General features: G+C 45.4%; 1 protein-coding gene across 3 annotated transcripts in view; it reads left to right on the forward strand.

The window, feature by feature from the left end:
• Positions 1-19,792, forward strand: part of TEK (TEK receptor tyrosine kinase) — a 50,346-nt gene that overhangs the window by 11,353 nt on the left and 19,201 nt on the right. For 2 of the 3 annotated variants that reach the window (XM_077345242.1, XM_077345241.1), the window contains exons 2-9: positions 8,369-8,680; positions 10,130-10,240; positions 11,032-11,187; positions 12,888-13,019; positions 14,047-14,187; positions 15,737-15,868; positions 17,370-17,524; positions 18,284-18,428. In XM_077345242.1, the coding sequence (XP_077201357.1) occupies positions 8,369-8,680; positions 10,130-10,240; positions 11,032-11,187; positions 12,888-13,019; positions 14,047-14,187; positions 15,737-15,868; positions 17,370-17,524; positions 18,284-18,428 (1,284 nt within the window). The remainder of the gene's footprint in view (positions 1-8,368; positions 8,681-10,129; positions 10,241-11,031; positions 11,188-12,887; positions 13,020-14,046; positions 14,188-15,736; positions 15,869-17,369; positions 17,525-18,283; positions 18,429-19,792) is intronic. The other variant, XM_077345243.1, reaches the window with a different exon arrangement.

Here is a 19,792-nt window from a genome sequence, read left to right on the forward strand (position 1 = left end):
CTTCTAATCTGGTAAGATGGGTTTGATTCCCTGCTCCCTCACATGTGACCTTGGGCTTACCACAGCACTGATAAAGCTGTTCTGACTGAGCAGTAATATCAGGGCTCTGTTGTGGGGAGAGAAAAGGGAAGGCAAATGGAGGCCACTTTGAGACTCCTTCGGGTAGAGAAAAGTGGCATATAAGAACCAACTCTTCTTCTTCTTCCTCTTCTTCTTCCTCCATCACCTGTTGTCTCACACTTGCTTCTCCTCCAGTTACTCCAGCTATTACTCTTTCTTCATTTCACCGCCCTGTTTTCCCTCTCCTCACTACATTTTATTACTTCTTTTCATTCCTTCCACTTAGCTTTACTGCTCCATTACCCACCCTCTGAGCTGCTGGTCTTCCACTCATCATCTCCTGCATCTCTTTATCCCCTTATAATCACCATGGTCTTTGCCCGCCCTCCCCACTGGCTCTCCCTCCCTCTTCAATCGATTGGAATAGCAGGCAACCTCCAGGCACAACCTGGAGGATAGCAGCCCTGAGTGGGGCTGTGGGCATACACAACATCTGAGGTGTGCATGATTGACTAGAATATGAAGAGTATCCTACAGGGAGCAAACTATGTTTGGTGGAGAGTACAGCATAAAATATGGCTGTAATCTCTGGGAATCTATAAGATTCTGAAGAGCAGCAACATTACCACAAAGACATCCCCTCCCCCTCCCCCCAAATTGCTGTCAAAGACTGAGGGTGGGAGTCAGAAGCCCCAGAAAGAGAGAAAGAATCATGTTTCTTCTGGTCCTATTTTTAATTGTGTTGCCTAATATTTAAGGTGTTTTTTACTGAAAGGGTTTCTACCTTGATCTCCCATCCCACATTGTTGGAATTTTTTTCTTTCTTTTGCCAAACAGTGATCCCCTCTCTCTGGTTAGAAGCTCCTCCATGAACAAATCCAGGTTCCATCATTTCTTCCCTCAAATGGGAGGTCAAGAGTAGCCAGGTCCAGGGTGAGAAATTCCTGGACATTTGGGGCCGAGCCTGGGGAGAATGGGATTTGGGGGAGAGGAGGAAGTTCCATAGGGATATGAAGCCATAGAGACCACTGTACACTGCTGCCATTTTCTCCAGGAGAACTGATCTCTGTAGCCTGGAGATCAGCTATAATTCCTGAAGAACTCCAGGTCCCACCTGGAGGTTGGCAAGGGTTGCTGGGAGAAACTGGGGTTACATAAAGTTACAATACAATACAGGGTGGGACTGGAGCAGACCAATTGGGAGTGGTGAGTGTTCCATCTTCATTTTTCATCAGCAGAAAACTGCTGGTACGGGAAAGGTGTCTCCTCCCTTGGATAGGAGCCCAAAGTACATGTGTTAAATTCACTGGCCTTGTTCAGAGTCTTCCTCTAAGTCCGCACCCACTGGTTCTATAACCCAAGCAGCTTTCTACAACCTTAAGAAGACATATCATAGCTCAAAGTGGACGCTGTGCAAAATATGTAGCTAGGCTTGCCAACTTCCAGGTCAGGCATGGGGGTTCCTGGGAATTACAGCTCATCTCTAGATTATAGAGATCATTTTCCCTAGAGAAAAGTCTTGGAAGCAAGACTCTATGGCATTGTACCCCACTGAGGCTACACCAGGCTGCATCTGCAAATCTCCAGGAGTTTCCCAACCTGGATCTGGCATCCCTATCCTCAACTTTTACTGGTGTCCAGGATGATTGGCAACCCTACTCAGACCTGCTTGGCAGTGTCCTTAAACCATACATACATTTTATAGTAGCATCATGGGATTAAAAGTCAGCTATACACAACATGGTGCCCTAATGTTTGTATATATGTATTTATGCATATAATAGGTGCCTAGTCTGTTGCATTTAGGAATACAATGGGCGCTAGATGGGGGGGTGGAAGAACTCTGCAGATGGCCTCCCGCTCCCCCAGGACCTGGAAAGGCTGAAGGCTGGAGGCCCCCAGGCAGGGAACTCACTGGCAGGGGTAGCTCTCCCACGGAGCAGGGATCTGCAGCATCTGAGCCTCAGAGGGAAGTGGAAGAAGGAGGGCATGGTTAGGGGTGGGGGACGGAAGGTGATTGGCTGACTGCTGGACAGACAGGCAAGCCAGTTGGAGGAGGAGGAGGCACTTAGGGGCAGGACAGCTGTCCTGAGTGAGCATGCTCCCCCTCCAAGGCCTTACCAGAAATATATAGTGGAACAGATACAAAGCACCTCCTGTTTCAATAAGGTGGAGGAGGAAGTGGGTGCCAGGAAACCCCTTGGTGGATATGATGGCACCCATGGAAGCCATATTGGGCATCATTAGGCTAGGTTATGAATGCACAGTGTGGGATTGAACATGGAAGTAGCAACACTAGAATAACACGTCCCCCAGTTTCCAGTTAGATTGGGAACACCCTGGAAGCAAAAGGGCTGAGGGAAGCACAGTGTTTTGGGCATGCCTGGCCTTGACTAGCGATGCATAGGATTGCCAGCTATGGGTTGGGAAATACCCAGAGATTTTAGGGGTGGAGCTGGGAGTGGGTTTGGGGCAGGGAGGGACCTCAGTAGAGAATAATGCTATGAAGTCCACCCTCCAAAGCAGCCATTTTCTCCAGGGGAACTGATCTCTTTAGTCTGGAGATGAGCTGTAATTCCAGGGGATCCCCAGATCCCACCTGCTGGAGACTGGTTTTCCTAGAATGCATGCATAAACTTGGCAGTGCAAAGGCCTGTCATCAATCCAAGGTTCAGTTCAATGAAAATAAGTTCTGTGAGTGGCAAAAGATGCTGGCTGGGTACTCTGCTGAGTAACGGTAACTCATGATGTTATCAAGACACACATACACATCTTCTTGGACCAGTTTATGCAGCTTCCTGCAACAAACTGTGCCCTTTTTTTAACGGGAGTTCATTAAAAGATTCCTGTACTTTACAGAGCCAATGTGATGTAGTGGTTAAGAGCAGTGGCTCCTAATGTGGCAAACCGGGTTTGATTCCCTGCTCTTCCACATGCAGCCAGCTGGGTGACCTTGGGCTCATCACCATCTGGTAGAGTTGTTCTCACAGAGCAGTCCTGTCAGATCTCTCTTAGCCTTGCCTACCTCACAGGGTGTCTGTTGTGAAAGGATGGGAAGGTGATTGTAAGCCACTTTGAGACTCCTTCAGGCAGTGAAACACGGGGCATAAAAACTAACAGCGTTATCAAAGGACAAAAACTTGGAGAAATATTATGAACAGTGGTTACCTTTCTGGAACTACATGAATTTTTTTTCCAGACTCTACAAAGTGTTATAAAATATAAAGAAAGTGAAGCAGAAGACAGTTTGAATTCACTTTTACAGCAGGAAGTGATTTGTCCAGGAGGCTGAGTTAGGTGGGAAGTTGAATTTTAGGTTGCGCTGTAATGTTTTTGTTATTTTTGTGTGTGTTTATGTTGTTTTTGGTTTTGCTGTTGTTGTTATTTGTACTTGAACAAGAAGAATACAATGCAATTACAAAAGAGAGAAAAGTGGGGTATAAAAACCCACTCTTCTTCTTCATTGTCTTTTAAAAAGCAGACAGCTCATATTAAACTTGGGTGGGAGGGCAGCAAGAGTAATGCCTGAATCATCATTGAAATAGTTGGTTATGTTTGTCTTTGCACAATGTAGGCAAGAGGAAGCTGAGGTCATCCCTCAGAAGAAAAAAAATTAGCTTGTACTCTCAGTTTAACTAAAAGGAGAAATCACAACAAGAACAAGAGAATTATGCTTTTAAAAAATAACTGTCAGACAAAACTGGGCTCTATATTGGCTGAGATTTTACATCCCAGCAAAGAATCCAACTGCAATGCATCCTTAATTCATGGGGACAGAGGATGAGATTGATTGGATCTCATCAGACAAAAGGAAGTTGTTCTCCAAACACATAATTAACTTATTGACCATTTTCACATGAGGAATCTACCCCTGGACAGCCTCTGGATGTTGGTGGCTTTTAGAACCCCTTCCACATGACATTGCTTGCATCCTGAAGCTGTCAAGGAGCTGAGCTGAGTTTGGCCAGATTTAACTCGTGATCACCAAAACTCAATTCGCTACCCTCAATCATGCATCCCACTGGTGTGCAACCAGTGAGCCACCAGGGGTTTGCCCATATGGAGGGGTAAATGTGCAATAATGTGGGCAGCATTGTCCTGCCCTCTCACTCAACACCTTCTACCCTGTTTCTCATCGTGTAAATTTTTAAAAAATGCTGCCGTTCATGCACCAACGCGGACGCATATCTATGAACACAAAAAATGGCACGAAAATACTTTTTAAAATTACAGTATCATGTAAAGCTAACATTAATACGTCCCATCCTATAGTAAATTAAACGAATTCACAGAAATTCAATTGATGAATGGAACATGCTTATGTTGGGAACAGGTGGCAGCAACCACATTGATTAGTTTTTTTGTTTTGTTTTTTTTGTTTTTTGAGAACATGAATGTGTCAGGATGGGTATTTTATGTGGGAGACCTCTCACCCATTGCCAGGAATCTGTGTCATGGGAGTATTTCTTCTGTGCTTAGAATATGTAAATTTATTTACTTTTATTTTAATGAACATATGTATCCATAGCTCTGTCACTACGTGAAATAGCAGCAACTGCATACTCCATGCAGGACAGTAACATTGCTGGAGACAAATAAACCCAACTCATGATCCTTGTTGTCCAATCAATGCAGCCAGCAAGGCTCTCTGCCCAATCAGGAGTCAATAATCCTCTTGCATGGTGTGAGGCAGGAAGAGAGAAGAGCCTGCAAGCTCAGCTAGCCGGCCAATTTCTGTGAGCATCTTCACAGCTGAGATGGATTCCCCTCTACCTCTCAGGCTTCATTCATGCCCTCTACCACTGGTTCAAGGGACAGTGAGGTGAGAGACCTCCTAGCCATCTTTTCCAATGAAAAGGAGGCTCTCAATGCCTCTCATCGGGAGGTGCTCTTCACCGGCTGGCTGGAGGACAATAGGGAGGAGACCAGGCTGAGCAGGGAGGTCTTCAGCACTTCCATGGAGAGGAACAACACCTTTCTAATGGGGGCTTTAGAGTCCCTGAACAGGAGAGGGGACTAAGTGGTGGGCAGGGGGAGGGAGAACCTCAACCCTGCCACTCTGGAGCACTCTGCGCCGTCCACAGGAACCCCCCTGCACAATCAGTCCCAATTTCCCCACACACACTCGTGGAACAAGCCAGGGCACGCAGACCAAGCCTCTGGACTGGGAAGGGACCACTGCAAAAAGGCACAGGCTTATAAAGCTGAGGGACAAATATTCCCCTTGATGCCTGAAGCCAGGTCCCCCTTCCCCCCCTTTTTAAAAAAAATATTTAACTGTGTTTTTTTTTTAATTTTCCTGTACCGAGTTGTTGTGCGTTTTCTTTCTAGGGCAATCTTGGATGTGGTGGTGGGATTATGCCCTCACAGCTGGGACTAAAACGGGTCAGTCGGTCACACCAGGAGACTCCCCTGTTGTGCTGCTTGTGTGTTTGAGGGCGGGGAGGCTTACTTTTTGTGAATAAGGGTGCATGAGGCACTTAGAATCATAGAATATTAGAGTTGGAAGGGGCCTCATGGGTCACTATGCAGGGCATTCACATCCCTATCGCTCATCCACTGTGACTTCTGGTTAAAGATTACAAATTTTTATTTTCAAAACAGTGAAACAAATAACTAGTAGGCAAGCAATCAACAACCACCCAACCACCCCTAAAAACTTCAAAATTAAACACTTTATTGTCCCCTATCCCCTCCCCTCTATCCCCTGTTGAAGAGCCAGGTGATCCAGGATGTCCTTCATCTCTCTTATCCTTCTGTTTTGAAGGTGGAACATCTTCCCTGCTCTCCTTCTCCACCGTCCCAGCGCATCCACACAGGCACGCAGAGCACGCATTTTGGGAATGGTTTTAAACAGGAAACAAATGGTTAGATAGGAGACCCCATGTTGTTTTGGACACACAGTGGCACTGCAGTTTTTCCCAGAAACAGATGGCACTTACAGGCAGACACGGTCCTCCCCTGTAGGCCATCTATTCCTGGTATTATCTCCTCCACTGTGTGTTCAGCCAGATGCCTCTCATGAGGCTCCTGTTCCTCATGTGTTGGAGAGTTCTGTCCTGGATTTTGGGTTAAAATTTGTAAATTTGGGACCACAAAAGCCACTGACCTGTTTGTGGTGGCGCCAGCCACCAACCACCCCTTGCCAGGTGATAGGACCCTGCAGGACCTTGGGTTTGCTGAGAGCTTTCAGGATTGTCCTCCTTGACATCCGTGTCCCTTTGCCTTGGGATGAAGATGTCATCCCCTTTGGTGGTGGAGGGGAGATTTCAGCCACTCTCCTCAGTGGCATGGTAGCTGAAGATTCTGGGAGAGAAAGGCAGTTGGGGGGAAAAGAACAGGGTCTCAGCTACTGTTAGTTGCAGTGACATGTGTGCCTAGTAGTGCCAAGAAAGTTGGGGATTATTGCCAGAAACTGGGATCTGCTGTGGGGTGGCCTGCAATTAAGGGGCTGATGTCTGTAAAAGGCAATGTGGCTGGCTGGCTGACAGCCAGCACCCCACCTTCAAACCCTTGAGCAGCAGTTCAATGGCACTGGCATCTTTGGTGGAAATCTCTCTCCTACCAAGCCTGCAAACTCAGAAAGGGGTGTGGGAGGAAGGGATGCCTCTTGGGGTTGGAGCTTCTGTGGTAGGATGGGGGCACCTGTCACCTGGAGGCACCCTCCACAAGGGGAAAGTGAGCTGACTTTCAAGGTGGCCATGCAATCTGCTCCTTGAGGTTTTAAATCTAGCCCATTGCAAATCTATGCATTGGTGTGTTCCTCCACACCAACACAGGTCTGCCTGTCAATGGGCACAGCAGCAATCTCCCTTAAAGGAAAGGTTGCTTTAAACTCCAAGATATTTGGGGGGGATGCCCTACCATGCCTCCAGACTGTTGAGGAAATCAAGTTTCAGCTGCTTAAATTTGGTGCAGCACTGCTCCTCCCTCCTGTGGAAGCCCAAATGAGCTCCTTTGCTGCCACCACATAATGCCCGAAGGCTCCTCTGTGTGGCCCTGGCATGCCTGCAAATTGCAGTTTTTCTGGAGAGCAATGCATAAATGCCCCTACTGACATTTAAAAAAATGTATCCACTTGCAGCAATATCACCATGCCTGCCAACCCTGCTGCCATCAAGCCCTACAGGGGGCAAAAAGTAACATTGTAAGTGGCTGTGGCCACCCCTTCCAGCCTGTGATGCGCCCTCTCTTCTCTTCCAGGCAAGCTATGGTAAAACCAGAGAAGCAAAACCAGAACATGAACAGTACACACTTTATTTTTTATTTCACACTAGAATGAAAGCCCACTGCAGCAGAGAATGCAACAGGTACTAGAGCGGGTTGTGGGGGGCAGTTGGGTTTTGGCTAGGCTGGCAGTGCGCAGGTGGGACTCCTAAAAGACGAAGGCGTCATGTCTCCTACAACTCCAGCCCATCCCCACATCTATGAACCATCTATTGTGGTCCATGGTCCCTTGCAGGAGCAAAGAGCAAAAGGTCTTTCTGTTGCTATACTCCTGTATGGTCCTGTTCGAGGCTCATATTGGGATGTGGCAACCATCCACAGCTCCAATGCAGTGGAGGAACTCCCTCCTACTGGTCAGAGTTCTCTGTCTGTTGAGCATCTGGCTGGGTTAAGCTCTCATCCAACTGAGGCTCTGGTGAATCTGGGAGCACTTGGCCAGGCTTTTCCTCCAAGCAGTCCTCACCAACAGGATCTGGGCTCACAACGCCTCCCCATGGCCCTTCAGCTTGCCGTCAGACCAATCTTTGCTTCCCCCCACCATCCCTTTCCTCAGAGGGGCTGGGGGAATACAGGAGTCTTTCTTGCCCAGCCTGGTCCTTGGGAAATGTGGGAGGAGGGGACGTAATCAGCCCCCCCCCAGCCTTACTTGTCCAGCCTATCCTTTGGAGATGTGGGGGAGTGGGCGGGAAGGAGGCAGCGCACCTCCTCCATGCCCTTTCGTGCCTGACCCAGCCAGATGGGGAGGCAGGAAAGTGGCAGCCCACAAACTCCTGGTGGCCTGCCCAGCCTGGCCTTTGGAAGATGTGGGGTTGGATGGGAAGGTAGGTACATGAAGCCTACTCAGCGACCTTGGGCCAATCACAGCTGTCTTAGAACTCTCAGCCCCACCTACCTAACAAGCTGCCTGTTGTGTGGAGAGGAAGGCAAGGTAACTGGTACCTACCATGAGACTCAGAGAAAAGGTAGAAAAAAGCAGGTTCAGTAAATGCAGATTTAGCAACATAAAAAACACATAATTATTCAAGGGAACCCCCAGGAGAAAAAACAGACATTGCAGTAAGATTTCTTCCTTTCTTTGTAGGTAATGTGGAAGCAGTCCTGGACTTGATGTTGATCAATTCTCTTCCTACTGTGGCTGATTCAGAGACATCGCTGATCTGTATTGCTCCAAGTTGGTGGTCCCCTGATTCTGTGACCATTGGGCGAGACTATGAAGCCTTGATGAACCAGCATCAAGACCCCCTAATAGTAACTGAAGATGAGACACGAGGAACAGCAAAAAAGGTGGTATGGCAAAGGGCACAGTCTGAAAAAAGCATTGGTGCTTATTACTGTGAAGGAAAATTCAAAGATCAAGTTACAAGGATACACACAATGAAGATGCCACAAGAAGGTATTGCATTTGAAGCACTTTTATTCCAAGGCCAGTACATAATACACTTGTCATTTTTTAAGACAGTGATTTTCCAAGGGCACCATAATGTTTACTGTTGTGTTTCCTGGCACCTATTTGCTTCTTCCCCATAAGCATCTCCAAACGAAGAGGCTTTCATCTACCTCAGTGGTTCCCAACCTTGGGGTCCCAACCCCAATGGGGATCACCTGGACCTTGCCCCGGGTTGCCAGTTTGGTGGCTGCCGCGGTGACAGGTGGTGGTGGGCGGAGGCAGCAGTAGCAGGCAGCGGGCAGTAGCAAGCGGCAGCAGGAGGCGACAGGGAGTGGTGCTGCTGGCATCCCCCAAGTCCTGCCTTGCTAGGCGGCTGCCTACTCCTAGTGCGTCCCATCTACCCACGCCGCATTGCCGCCAAGCCTCGCCCTCGGGCAGCCTCTCCAGAGGCTCCTCTAGATGCCGTGGCCTCTCCCTCGCCCAACCAGCCCTTGCCACCCACCTGCCGGCTGCCCTGACAGGCATTCTGAAGCAGCCAAAAAGCGGCCACATGTGGTGGCGGGCGACAGCAGGCGGTGGCCGGCAGTGGCAGGGGCCGGAGGCAGAAGAGCCATGGCAATGGGTGCCTCCATGCTGCCAATTGTTGTGCACATACGCAGGCCAACCCTGCTGCCACCACAGCTGGGGTTGCAGGGACACAGCAGTTGAGAACCGCTGCTCTACCTCCACCTCCACCTTTCTCTTGGTTCTGGGTTTCATAGTGAAATTGTCTTTTCAACTATCATCTTTCTTTTTACAATGAAGTTTAATTATGACTGCTCTTATATGATTTACTAGATTTAAAGCCCGTTGTACTTGTAAATAAAACGGGCACTAGAAAGGGTGGATGGGAGACTATCTTGCCTGGTAGTGGGTTTGTGGCAGGAGCATTGTAGGTTTTTTGGCAGAAGGGATGGGAGAGGTTTAGGAAAGTATAGAGATAGTAGGGTGGCCTTTCCGCCGGGCCTAGAAGGACACCTGGGGCCTCTTCGAGGAAGGGCTCCCTCCCCCCCTCTCCCGGCAGTGATGCGGCCTACCCGCCAGGCCTAGAAGCACACCCTTTTTTTTTCAAATGTCTACTAGTGAAGATCCATCTGCTTTTGGCATCTGAAGAAATGGGCTTCATAGAATCATAGAGTTGGAAGGGGCCATACAGGCCATCTAGTCCAACCCCCTGCTCAACGCAGGATCAGCCCTAAGCATCCTGAAGCATCCAAGAAAAGAAATGAAATCTTATGCAGGAATAAAACCTTAGTCTTAAAGTGCTACAAGATTCCTTTGTATTTCTAAATAAAATGAGTTATATATATAGTTATGTAGTTATAGATGTCAGTCCATCTTCTGTTTGGGAGGATTCATAAAGAAGTCATGTGTATCACAGCTGATCCACATTTGTTTTATTTATTTTTGTTTTAGCTTCCTTCCTTCCAGTGGCCTTAACTATTACAGCAAACAAGGAAGAACTGATCAGCATTCCTTTCCACAGGAAGGTGGTTAAGGAAGAAGATGCAGTGATCTACAAAAATGGTACCCATGTTCTGTTTCTCCCTACTGATTAACTCCTGAGTAGATTTGCCAAAAGCACACCATGTTCAGGTGTGATGTGGGAAGCCTCTGCTGTGTTTTCTTATTGAAGCGCTGAACAGGGGTCATCGAAAATAGCTCCAATTGTGCCATCAGACATTTGTACAGGCAACCTCATGGTGGTCCTGCTTCACAGCCTTATGCTGCCTGATGGAGAGTAGGACCTTCCCTGAAGTCCATGCCATGTTTATTAGATGGTTGCCAGAACTGGGCCTGTAGCTCTTTGGGCCTGTATTGCCAGCTGAACATTAGGAGTGAAAAAGTGTCTGAAATGACAGGATGGATTCAACCCCTGTCCTACCACCCCACTGAGCAAATGTTTGAAGCCTTTTTCCAACCTAAGGAACCTTTTTCCAACTTACATGGCTCTTCCATGGAGAAGGAGATTAATTTGAAAGAGAACTCCTTAGGCAGAAGGAAGGATCTTGGAAGGATGGTTGGATTCACCTCACTGTCAGAGTTATGGAAGTTTTATCTGAGGTAGCTGTTTCACTCATGGGAATCATTGATGTTGCCATCACTAAATAATAAAAACACATGTGTGAGTTGTTTTCATATTTAAGTGGGGGTAACCATGTTAGTCTATTGTAGCTAAATATGACACAAGAATTATTCTTTATGGTGGAGCAGAAGTTCCATTTTATTCTTATTTGTTAAATCTGTTTCTTCAGGAAATGCACCTGTGTGTTGGCTCGCATCTTACATCTTATTTTTATGGGCTCTTTTCTCTACAGGTACTTTCATATATTCTATCCTCCGGCAGGAAGTCCCAGAACTTCTGAAAGTGCCCATTAGTAGAGGGGTCAAGCTGCAGGATGCAGGGGTTTATTCTGCCAGATACATAGGAGGAAACCACTTTAACTCAGCCTATACGAGGCTGATAGTACGGAGTAAGTTTTTACCTGTTTCTCAACTTTAAACTATAGATAAGAATCCTTGGGCAATTTTAGTTTTTCCTCTGGTGTCCTGCCCTGAATGACCCAGGCTTGATGGATCTTATCAGATTCCGGAAACTGAACAGGGCTGGCCTTGATAAGTATTTGGGTAGGAGACCACCAAGGAATTCTAGGGTCTTTGCGCAGAGGAAGGCAATGGCAAATCATCTCTATAAGGCTTCTGCCTTGAAAACCCTATGGGGTTGCCATAATTTAACTGTGACTTGGTGGCCCTTTACATACAAATTTGTGCAAGGACTGTGGAGCACATCTTCTATGGGATATAAGCCATTAGATATTCTGGAGTAAATGTCACTTGTATCTACGTTGCGCCTGCGCCACTTGTGATCCACTAACCTAATTATAGTCCATCTGGCCCATTATGGTAACCCACCACAAGCTTTCTAAACCTCTTGGTTTTGCTGCTCATTTGTCAAGTATTAGATAAGCTACAACGCATCACAGGTTGTGCACACTTAGTGTACACAATGTTTACTGGTTTACAGCAGCTAAAGGATACAATGCAACATATGCTGAAACATATAGGTAAAGTCCTTCAAGATTCTTCAGAATTGGAAATTAATATCCAAGCTGTGTATTTTGAAGATATTGTAGCCTACTGACCATATTTTATGATCTGCCTAATAGTTCCCCCCACTGCCCTTTTTGTGGCTTCATAGAACAATCCAGGAAGCTTACGGATTCATTGGGCAGTGGGTGCTCAGGGTATCAATGGCTGGTGTTACAGAAGTTGCTAACCAAAGATATTTGCAGCAAATGTCCTGAATGTTCACCCATCTGTGCAGCCCATGAATGCCAAGAGATGATTGGCTGGGAAGTGATTTGTTGCCAAGGAAGACTCAGGTATAAATCTCAGGGAAGCAAACTTCTTGTGCATTGAAGGTCAGCAAGTGTTGTGTGGATATCTGTGAAGCTAGTGATCTGTCAGTCAAGGTCAATCTCTCTGCTGTTGTATGACTTATGCTGGAGGTGTTGCTGCTGATCCACAACCCAAAGCTTTAATTAAATATCTCCACGCATCCTTTGTCAATTGATGCAGAGATCTAGGATGCATTTGGCAAGTGGTGTGTCCTCCAGATTCTGCAGGAGGGCATCTGTGCGGGCACAGGCAGCACTCTTCTCAGTACATATAGTTCCTCATAGCTGATGACTTGAACCTCACAGCAAGGACCAGTGGAACAACTTTGTGATGGACAGATGAACAGTGGCTGTGCAATGTCTGTAGCACCAATTGTCGATGCCCTGAGCACTCACTGCCCAATGAGTTACTTCTCTCATCTTGTACCCATGTAATAACAGCTGCAATCTCAATACAGCTCAATGGTGCCCCTGTAGCACTGAAGTGCTATATTGGTCTAGCACGATAACACTCAAATTATAATGTGTCCCCCCCCCCCAAAAAAAAAAGATCATGCAGTGAAAAAAGGTGTCTGGGAAGGAAGCGTGGTGCAGTTTGAAATGGCCAGATCCCATCAGAGGTGGCTCATTAACAGAATGAAATTTGCTGCAGGAAGCCTCCGTCCCTGTGTCACTTTACTGGGAAATCGGCCAACAGCTGACAACATCTAGTGTTGTGAAGGGGGCCAGAATCTCTTTACTATTTAGCTTATCAAATCTTCTGTTTTCACATGAAGGGTGTGAATCTCAGAAATGGGGACCAGATTGCAGCTCTCACTGTCCTGATTGCAAGAATGGTGGCATCTGTCATGAAGACACTGGGGAATGCATTTGCCCACCAGGATTTATGGGGAAAACATGTGAGAAGGGTAAGAGGAAGTATTCTCTTGTACATAACACAAATGAGCCAAACAGCTTCTCTCTCAACCATCCCAATGTCAGCTGAACAGCAGGCATCACGTCAAAACGCTGGAGATCCTGCCCTAGTAAGTAAAGCATTTCTTAGGTTTGGTTAGAAGAAGTTCGTCAAAGGGAAGAATAATGGGGATCTGTGCAATTATATACTGTTCCAGAGGCTTTTTGGCCTGATACGGCTTAATAAAGGTGCGGGATTTCTGCCTTTTTATTTCTAAAATATTCTCGAGTGTGTGTAATGCACCCTACTGTTTTTTGTGGTACTCTTGTTTGTTTAATGCCCATTCTAGCCTGTTCTGCATTGTTCGGGCTTTTACCCTCTAGAGTATTGTGTGGAATAAACATGGGCTAGTTCACTGTAGTACCTTCATTTGAATGTTATGAAGAAGTGGAGCCTTGAAGACGCTCAATCCAGATCCATGTGGTTGAGCGAAAGGGAGGGTGGGAGGTGGTGGGCAGCACAACAACAAACAATGGTTGTCCCAGATTAGAATACAAATGCATCTGGCTGTGCATGGTGTTTCACCTCTCCATTTTGAAGGACAGAATCCCACTTCTTTTTGGCAGTACTCTTGTTTGCTCAGTGCCCGTACCGGTTTGTTCCATGTGTTCCAGAGGCTTTTTGGCCTTTCAAGGGTTCATCAAGGTGCAGGATTTCCACTTTTTCATTTCTAAAATTTGTTCCCACATGTCTATAATGCATCCCACATTTTTATAGCAGTACTCTTGTTTGTTTAATGCCCGTTCTGGCCTGTTCCGGAGTGTTCCAAAGGCTTTTTGGCCTTACAAGGGTTAATAAAGATGCAGGATTTCCACCTTTTCATTTCTAAAATATTGTTCCCAAGTGTCTGTAATGCATCCCACTATTTTGTGTGGTACTCTTGTTTTTTTACTGTCTGTTCGACCCATTCCGGGCTATTCCGGCTTTCCCCCTGCCCCTATGTTTTGTGTGCCTGATAATTTCCCTCTTATTCTTTATAGCTTGTGGAGAAAACACATTTGGCAGGACTTGCAAAGAGAATTGTAAGGAAGACTCAGGTTGTAAATCGTTTGTGTTTTGCCTCCCTGACCCATATGGCTGTTCTTGTGCCTCAGGCTGGAAGGGACTTCAATGTGACGAAGGTATGTAAAGGAGAGGGGCTGACAGCTATGAACTAGAATGCTAGTCCCTGGGAGGGGGCTAACTTTTCCTCAGCACCATTTTCTTGATCTCAGATTTTTCCATCTCACCATCACCGCAGTTTACTCAACTGGGGAAGCAAACCATCAATATACTGGCATCCTGTATGTTTTCCCCTACAGCAGGGGGAGTCAACCTGTGGTCCTCCAGATGTCCATGGACTACAATTCCCATGAGCCCCTGCCAGCAAATGCTGGCAGTGGCTCATGGGAATTGTAGTCCATGGACATCTGGAGGACCACAGGTTGACTGCCCCTGCCCTACAGGACAAAATGCAGTTTCAAGGAATTTGAGACAATGACGCTGGAGAAGGGCTAATCTCTACCCCAGACACCTTGGCTCTGGTCTGAAGAGGGGGGAAGTCATTGTCTGCTACCACTTAAAAAAAAAACAAATTCCACAGATCCAGTCATGAATTCCAAAGCATCTTAGTTTGGCCCCTCAGTATGAAGGACCTTTCCGTAGTCAATCCTAGGATGAGAAAGATGCTGGAATATAGTACAAGACTACAGGGGGGGGGGGGAGTGTATTTAGTAAAATCAGGAACTTCCTGATTATTTTCACATTACTTAGATAGTGAGAGCAAGATGTTAATGTAATATTTTCAGAATTCTTGAATGATAAAAACCCTGATAGAACCATCAAGGGGAGGGAAGGCAGCATGGTATAGCCCATTCTCCTCAGATCTCAGAAGCTTAAGCAGAGTCGGTACGTTAAAGCAGTGGTCCCCAACCTTTTTCACGCTGGGGACCGGCAGCAGCAGGAAGGGCAGCCAAAAACGCGCAATGTGCATGCGCGGCCGGTCCGTGCATGTGTGTTTTAGGCCACGCATGTGCATTGCGGGTGTGCAGCCCCGCTGCCCTCTCCTCCCCTCCCATAGTAAGAAGCTTGCCGAGCCGCAAGCTTGTGGCCTGGGAAGTTTCTTACTGCAGGGGGGGGGGCAGCCGCGGCCCGGTGCCAGGGCCTTCGCGGCCCGGCACCGGGCCACAGCCCAGTGGTTGGCGACCACCGCTTTAAAGGGAGACCTCCAAGGAAAATGCTGCAGAGGAAGGCAATTGCAAACAACCTCTACATCTTTCATTTGTCTTGAAATACCCTTGCTGGAGTCACCATAAATTGTCTGCATGTTACATGGACACACACACACACATACACACAAATCAAGAATAGATCCACAACTCTCTGATAGATCTTACAGAACACTTTAACCTTGTCTTCAAAGTCATTGGTGAATTCCCTCAAAGATATATTCAGTGGATGGACTGAATTACAGCAAAGTGAGAATGCTAGTAGTCACTTGTACTGTGAGGGCAAATACATTAGCAAAAAATGCTATCGGGAATGGTATAAATGAAAGAGGATTAAGGGAGAGAAATGCCATGGATAGCAATAGTAGGCAAAAATGATGTGAGGGTCCATTGATCTACAGTATCCAGAGGCAGAGTTTTGTTGGCTAACATAGTTATTGATTGTTCTTGTGTGTTCTTGCAGTTTGTGAATCTGATTTTTATGGACCAGATTGCAAAGTGGCATGTAACAATTGCAATAACAGAGGAAGGTGTGACAGATTTAAGGGCTGTAACTGCAACCCCGGCTGGCATGGCCTACAGTGTGAAAAAGAAGGTAAAGCAAAGGTAACAGTGTAGTGCAACAATAAGTATCTGTGCTCCACATGACATTTGTGCAACAGGTTTGTGTCTTCTCCTGACTGTCCAGAGCTTGTTCCAAGCTCTTGCCCTGTATATAGGGTTGCCATACTCCAGGTGATATCTGGATGGCATCCCACTATTAGAGACCAGTCTACCTGGAAACAATGGCCACTTGGGAAGGTGGACTCTATGGCTTTATGCCTTATTGAATTTTCTCCCCTCCCCAACCCTCACTCTCCTCAGGCTCCACCCTCCAAATCTCTAGGTACTTCCCAACCTGGAACTGGCAAGAGGTAAGCCTGTTCAATGCAAAACTGCCTCCCCAAGCTTCTTTATTCTCCTACTAGGAGGAGGAGTATGAAAACCCATAATCATGAAACAGAAGCCAAGGAAGCAGATGGGAGTATTATCCTCAATTCATCCACTCTAAATAGTTGTGGAAGAAGCAGCAGCAGAAGGGAGACGGTGTTCATGCCATGCTAGAAACCTGAAAATTGTCCCTGAACCCAGAATGAAAACTGATGTGCAAACTTTGGTTTAGTGAGGCCACACCTTAATTGGCAGAAATGAAGCATAGGCCAAACTTTTGATGGACTACAAAATGAAGGGTGGAAAGCTCCTTAAGGCTTTTAGAACAAACTGCCATAAATTAGAATGTACCTCAGGACCATCTTAACAACATTATAGTCCCTCCAGGGCTACACACAACCCCCAACAGGAATAAAAATGTAAATTATCAATAAAATTAAACTTATATTTATCAATAACTCCAACAAAACCAGTGTTTATACATTAAGTGTTAAACAAGGCCAATTTTAGCATGTAACCTTTCTTACATTATACTTCAGTATTAATTCTTAATCCAACTGCCCAATGTGCCCATGAGTTAAGACAGCCCTGTCCAATGTTATGCTTCCCATTGACCCCCCACTATGCCTGGTAAAAGGCAAGACTCACAAGACATATCTTCTGGACGGCGGCCATGTTCAGAGTGCCTCTAGTTGCCAAAAATCTGGACAGTTCACTTTGTGCCCTGTCAGCCCTAAAGAGAAGCTTCTGCCCAACCCTTTTCTTACAATATAAACCTTGTGTTGGCCCTTCATCCTGATTTGCTGTTCTGATTAATTATGCTTGTTTGGCCATTGACAACCCAGGCCTGTAGTAGCTTATTATAATTACAATCCAAGATCAAAATAGTCCCAGACAATAAACAAGTATGTCCTCAAGTCTCTGTATCAATTTAAAGGTGCCGCCACTGATAAATGAAAGTAAGGCTTAGTTATGTTATCAGCTAACTTTAGTTGCTTACTGTATTGATTAAAATGATGATCAGTTCTTTCAGTTCTGCTTTCTAGGCTTTATGCTTGTAAACTGGTGGCGGGTTATCCCAAAGGGTCAAGAATGGTAAAGCTTTTTTATCTCTGAATAAATAGAAAAGGGTGTAGCATGTCATAATTACTTCCTGCCTAATATAGGTTCAGCAGATGAATCACCCCAGATAGAGAATTTACAAGATGCACTGGAACTCAATTCTGGTCCAGAGTTTCGCCCTAATTGTATAGCTACTGGCAAGCCGCTTCCTACGCAAGAAGAATTTAAATTGATAAAGCAAGATGGAACAGTCCTTAAGGTAAGCAGATGGTTAATTTACTCTTTGATTTCAAGGGATTTAGTGGGGTATAACTCTGTTTAGGACTGCACTGACAACTTTAAATAACCCCCTCTGGCACTTCTCTCCTCCTCCTTATTTGAAATATAAGCTTTCAGATATTTTTAATTATATTTGGCTTTGTAAAATAGCATGTAAAGTGACTGAAACATTGACCTGGCGATTATGTTCTTTATGGCCTTTACTTTGTTCCAGTATAAATTCACTGTCATGTGCCTTGAAGAGATAATAACTAAGCAAACTCTCCAGTGGTAAAGACTGTTCTAAGTCAACTTCAGATTGCAGCTTCAGTCCAGAGTGGAGCAGAAACCTCGTAAACTCTGAGGTTACATAACAATGAAACAGACTTAAGCCCGGTGGGAAAAATACAGTAGTTTTATACCACTGCGGCATTTCAGTTGTTTTAACTGCTCAAGCAAGTGAAAGTCATAGGAGAGAAATCCAGCTGAGGAGGCTCTCAGCTGATATATTGTTCCCTAAATAAGATGGAAAAGGATATATTTCACCTCATTAAGACAAAACTATAATTCAGAGTATCCAAGGTTAGGTTACAGATCTTAGTTTGGCATACCCCCAGTGCACATAGTTGGGGACTAGCCCATTTTTAGATGATCCCCCTAACCAACCTTTAATAAAACAGAGTGGATGACTAGTGAAATTCTTTGGAGTGCTTTGTGCATCCTTGATGTAATGATTCTTTTGTATTGTTTGCTGTTTTAGCCTATCTCAGTGAGGAATAGAAGCAATCAGTCGGAAGCTACATTTCACATTGAAAAAGTCCAGCCTCCTGATTCTGGAACATGGGTCTGTGTTGTTGAGACAATAGCAGGCATGACAGAAAAACCTTTTCAAGTCACAGTTAAAGGTAACTGAGAATCATCTGCATTCAGACTTGGGTGCACCTAAATCCTGTTGAAAATAATTCAATTCCAGGCCCCATTAACAATCCCATTTTAAAAGCAAAAGAAATACCTAGCTTTATCAAGATTGAACTAGTGGATACTACAAACTGGACTCAAAACACACTAATATCCACTTTATAGTTTTATTTTTACTACTTTACAAAAAAAGTAAAATGCCTGCAATCAACTGATATGATAATCTGATGAAATAAATACTTCATCTGGGCCAAGTCAATCTATTCAAGGCTTTAAATGGTCTCCAAGAAGTCTGCTGCCCCTACTTCTTTTCAAATGTTGGAAAGATTCTATAAGCTCAAAAGCTTGCTGTCTTGTGTTTTGTGCCATTTGAGCAGTTCCTAATAAAAGGAGTTTCATTCTTGTGATTAGATTTTGTGGGGACCATTATGAATGAATGACTCTTAAAAAAAAATAGATCACCCGGTCTAGTCCTGTGCTGGAGAAAAAGTAGATATAGAGCAGAAAATTCCCTTTCATAATAAAAAACAAATAAGCTACAAGTCAGACTTGCCCATGTATGCGTTAGTGGATGACTTCAGTCACCAACAAGAATGCCCAGGAGTACTGGCCTCCAGGAATAGCTACAGTAGTCCTCATAACCAAAAAATACCAAGGGAACAATCATCCTAATTTTACATCTAAGGTTGTGCACTGCTAGAGATCCTTGCTTTTTGAACCTGCATGATAGGGTAGGGAAAGGCAGTTATTGGGAACATGATCAACAGAGCTTAGGAGTACCCCACCTGAATCCATTCTGAGAAGCATGCTGTCTAAGTTTCCTGAGGTCAGGGGCAGTCTTAACCAATGGGCAGTGGGGGCAATTGTCCAGGACCCCACACTTGGAGGGCCCCTGATCATCCACAGCCCTTCCCCCATCCAAGAGGAAGTCATTGGAATGATCCATGGTAGCAGTCCCTCTGCTCCTACATTGTTTCTTAGAAATGTATTAGACAGCGTGAATGCTGATTGAAAGTAGCAATATCTACCAGCCCCTCCCAATTAAAAAGATGCCTCCCAGACCATATTCTAGTTCTGGAAGTACTAAAGATAAATCAAAATGGTTGATGCTGTTGTTCTGTTTTTTTAATAATAGATGCAATTTAAAATTTTATCTATTCTAGATTTTTAAAATTAATTTTAGAGAAGTATTTAATCTGTTGATGGACTATGATGTCCACTGCCCTGAGCTGGTTCTCTGGATAGGGCAGCATATAAATAAAATAAATTAGAAGAAGAAGAAGAGTTGGTTCTTATATACCGCTTTTCCCGACCCAAAGGAGGCTCAAAGCGGCTTACAGTTGCCTTCCCA

The sequence above is a fragment of the Paroedura picta genome, chromosome 7 (genome assembly GCF_049243985.1).
Source record: "Paroedura picta isolate Pp20150507F chromosome 7, Ppicta_v3.0, whole genome shotgun sequence".
NCBI classification, from domain to species: Eukaryota; Metazoa; Chordata; class Lepidosauria; order Squamata; family Gekkonidae; genus Paroedura; species Paroedura picta.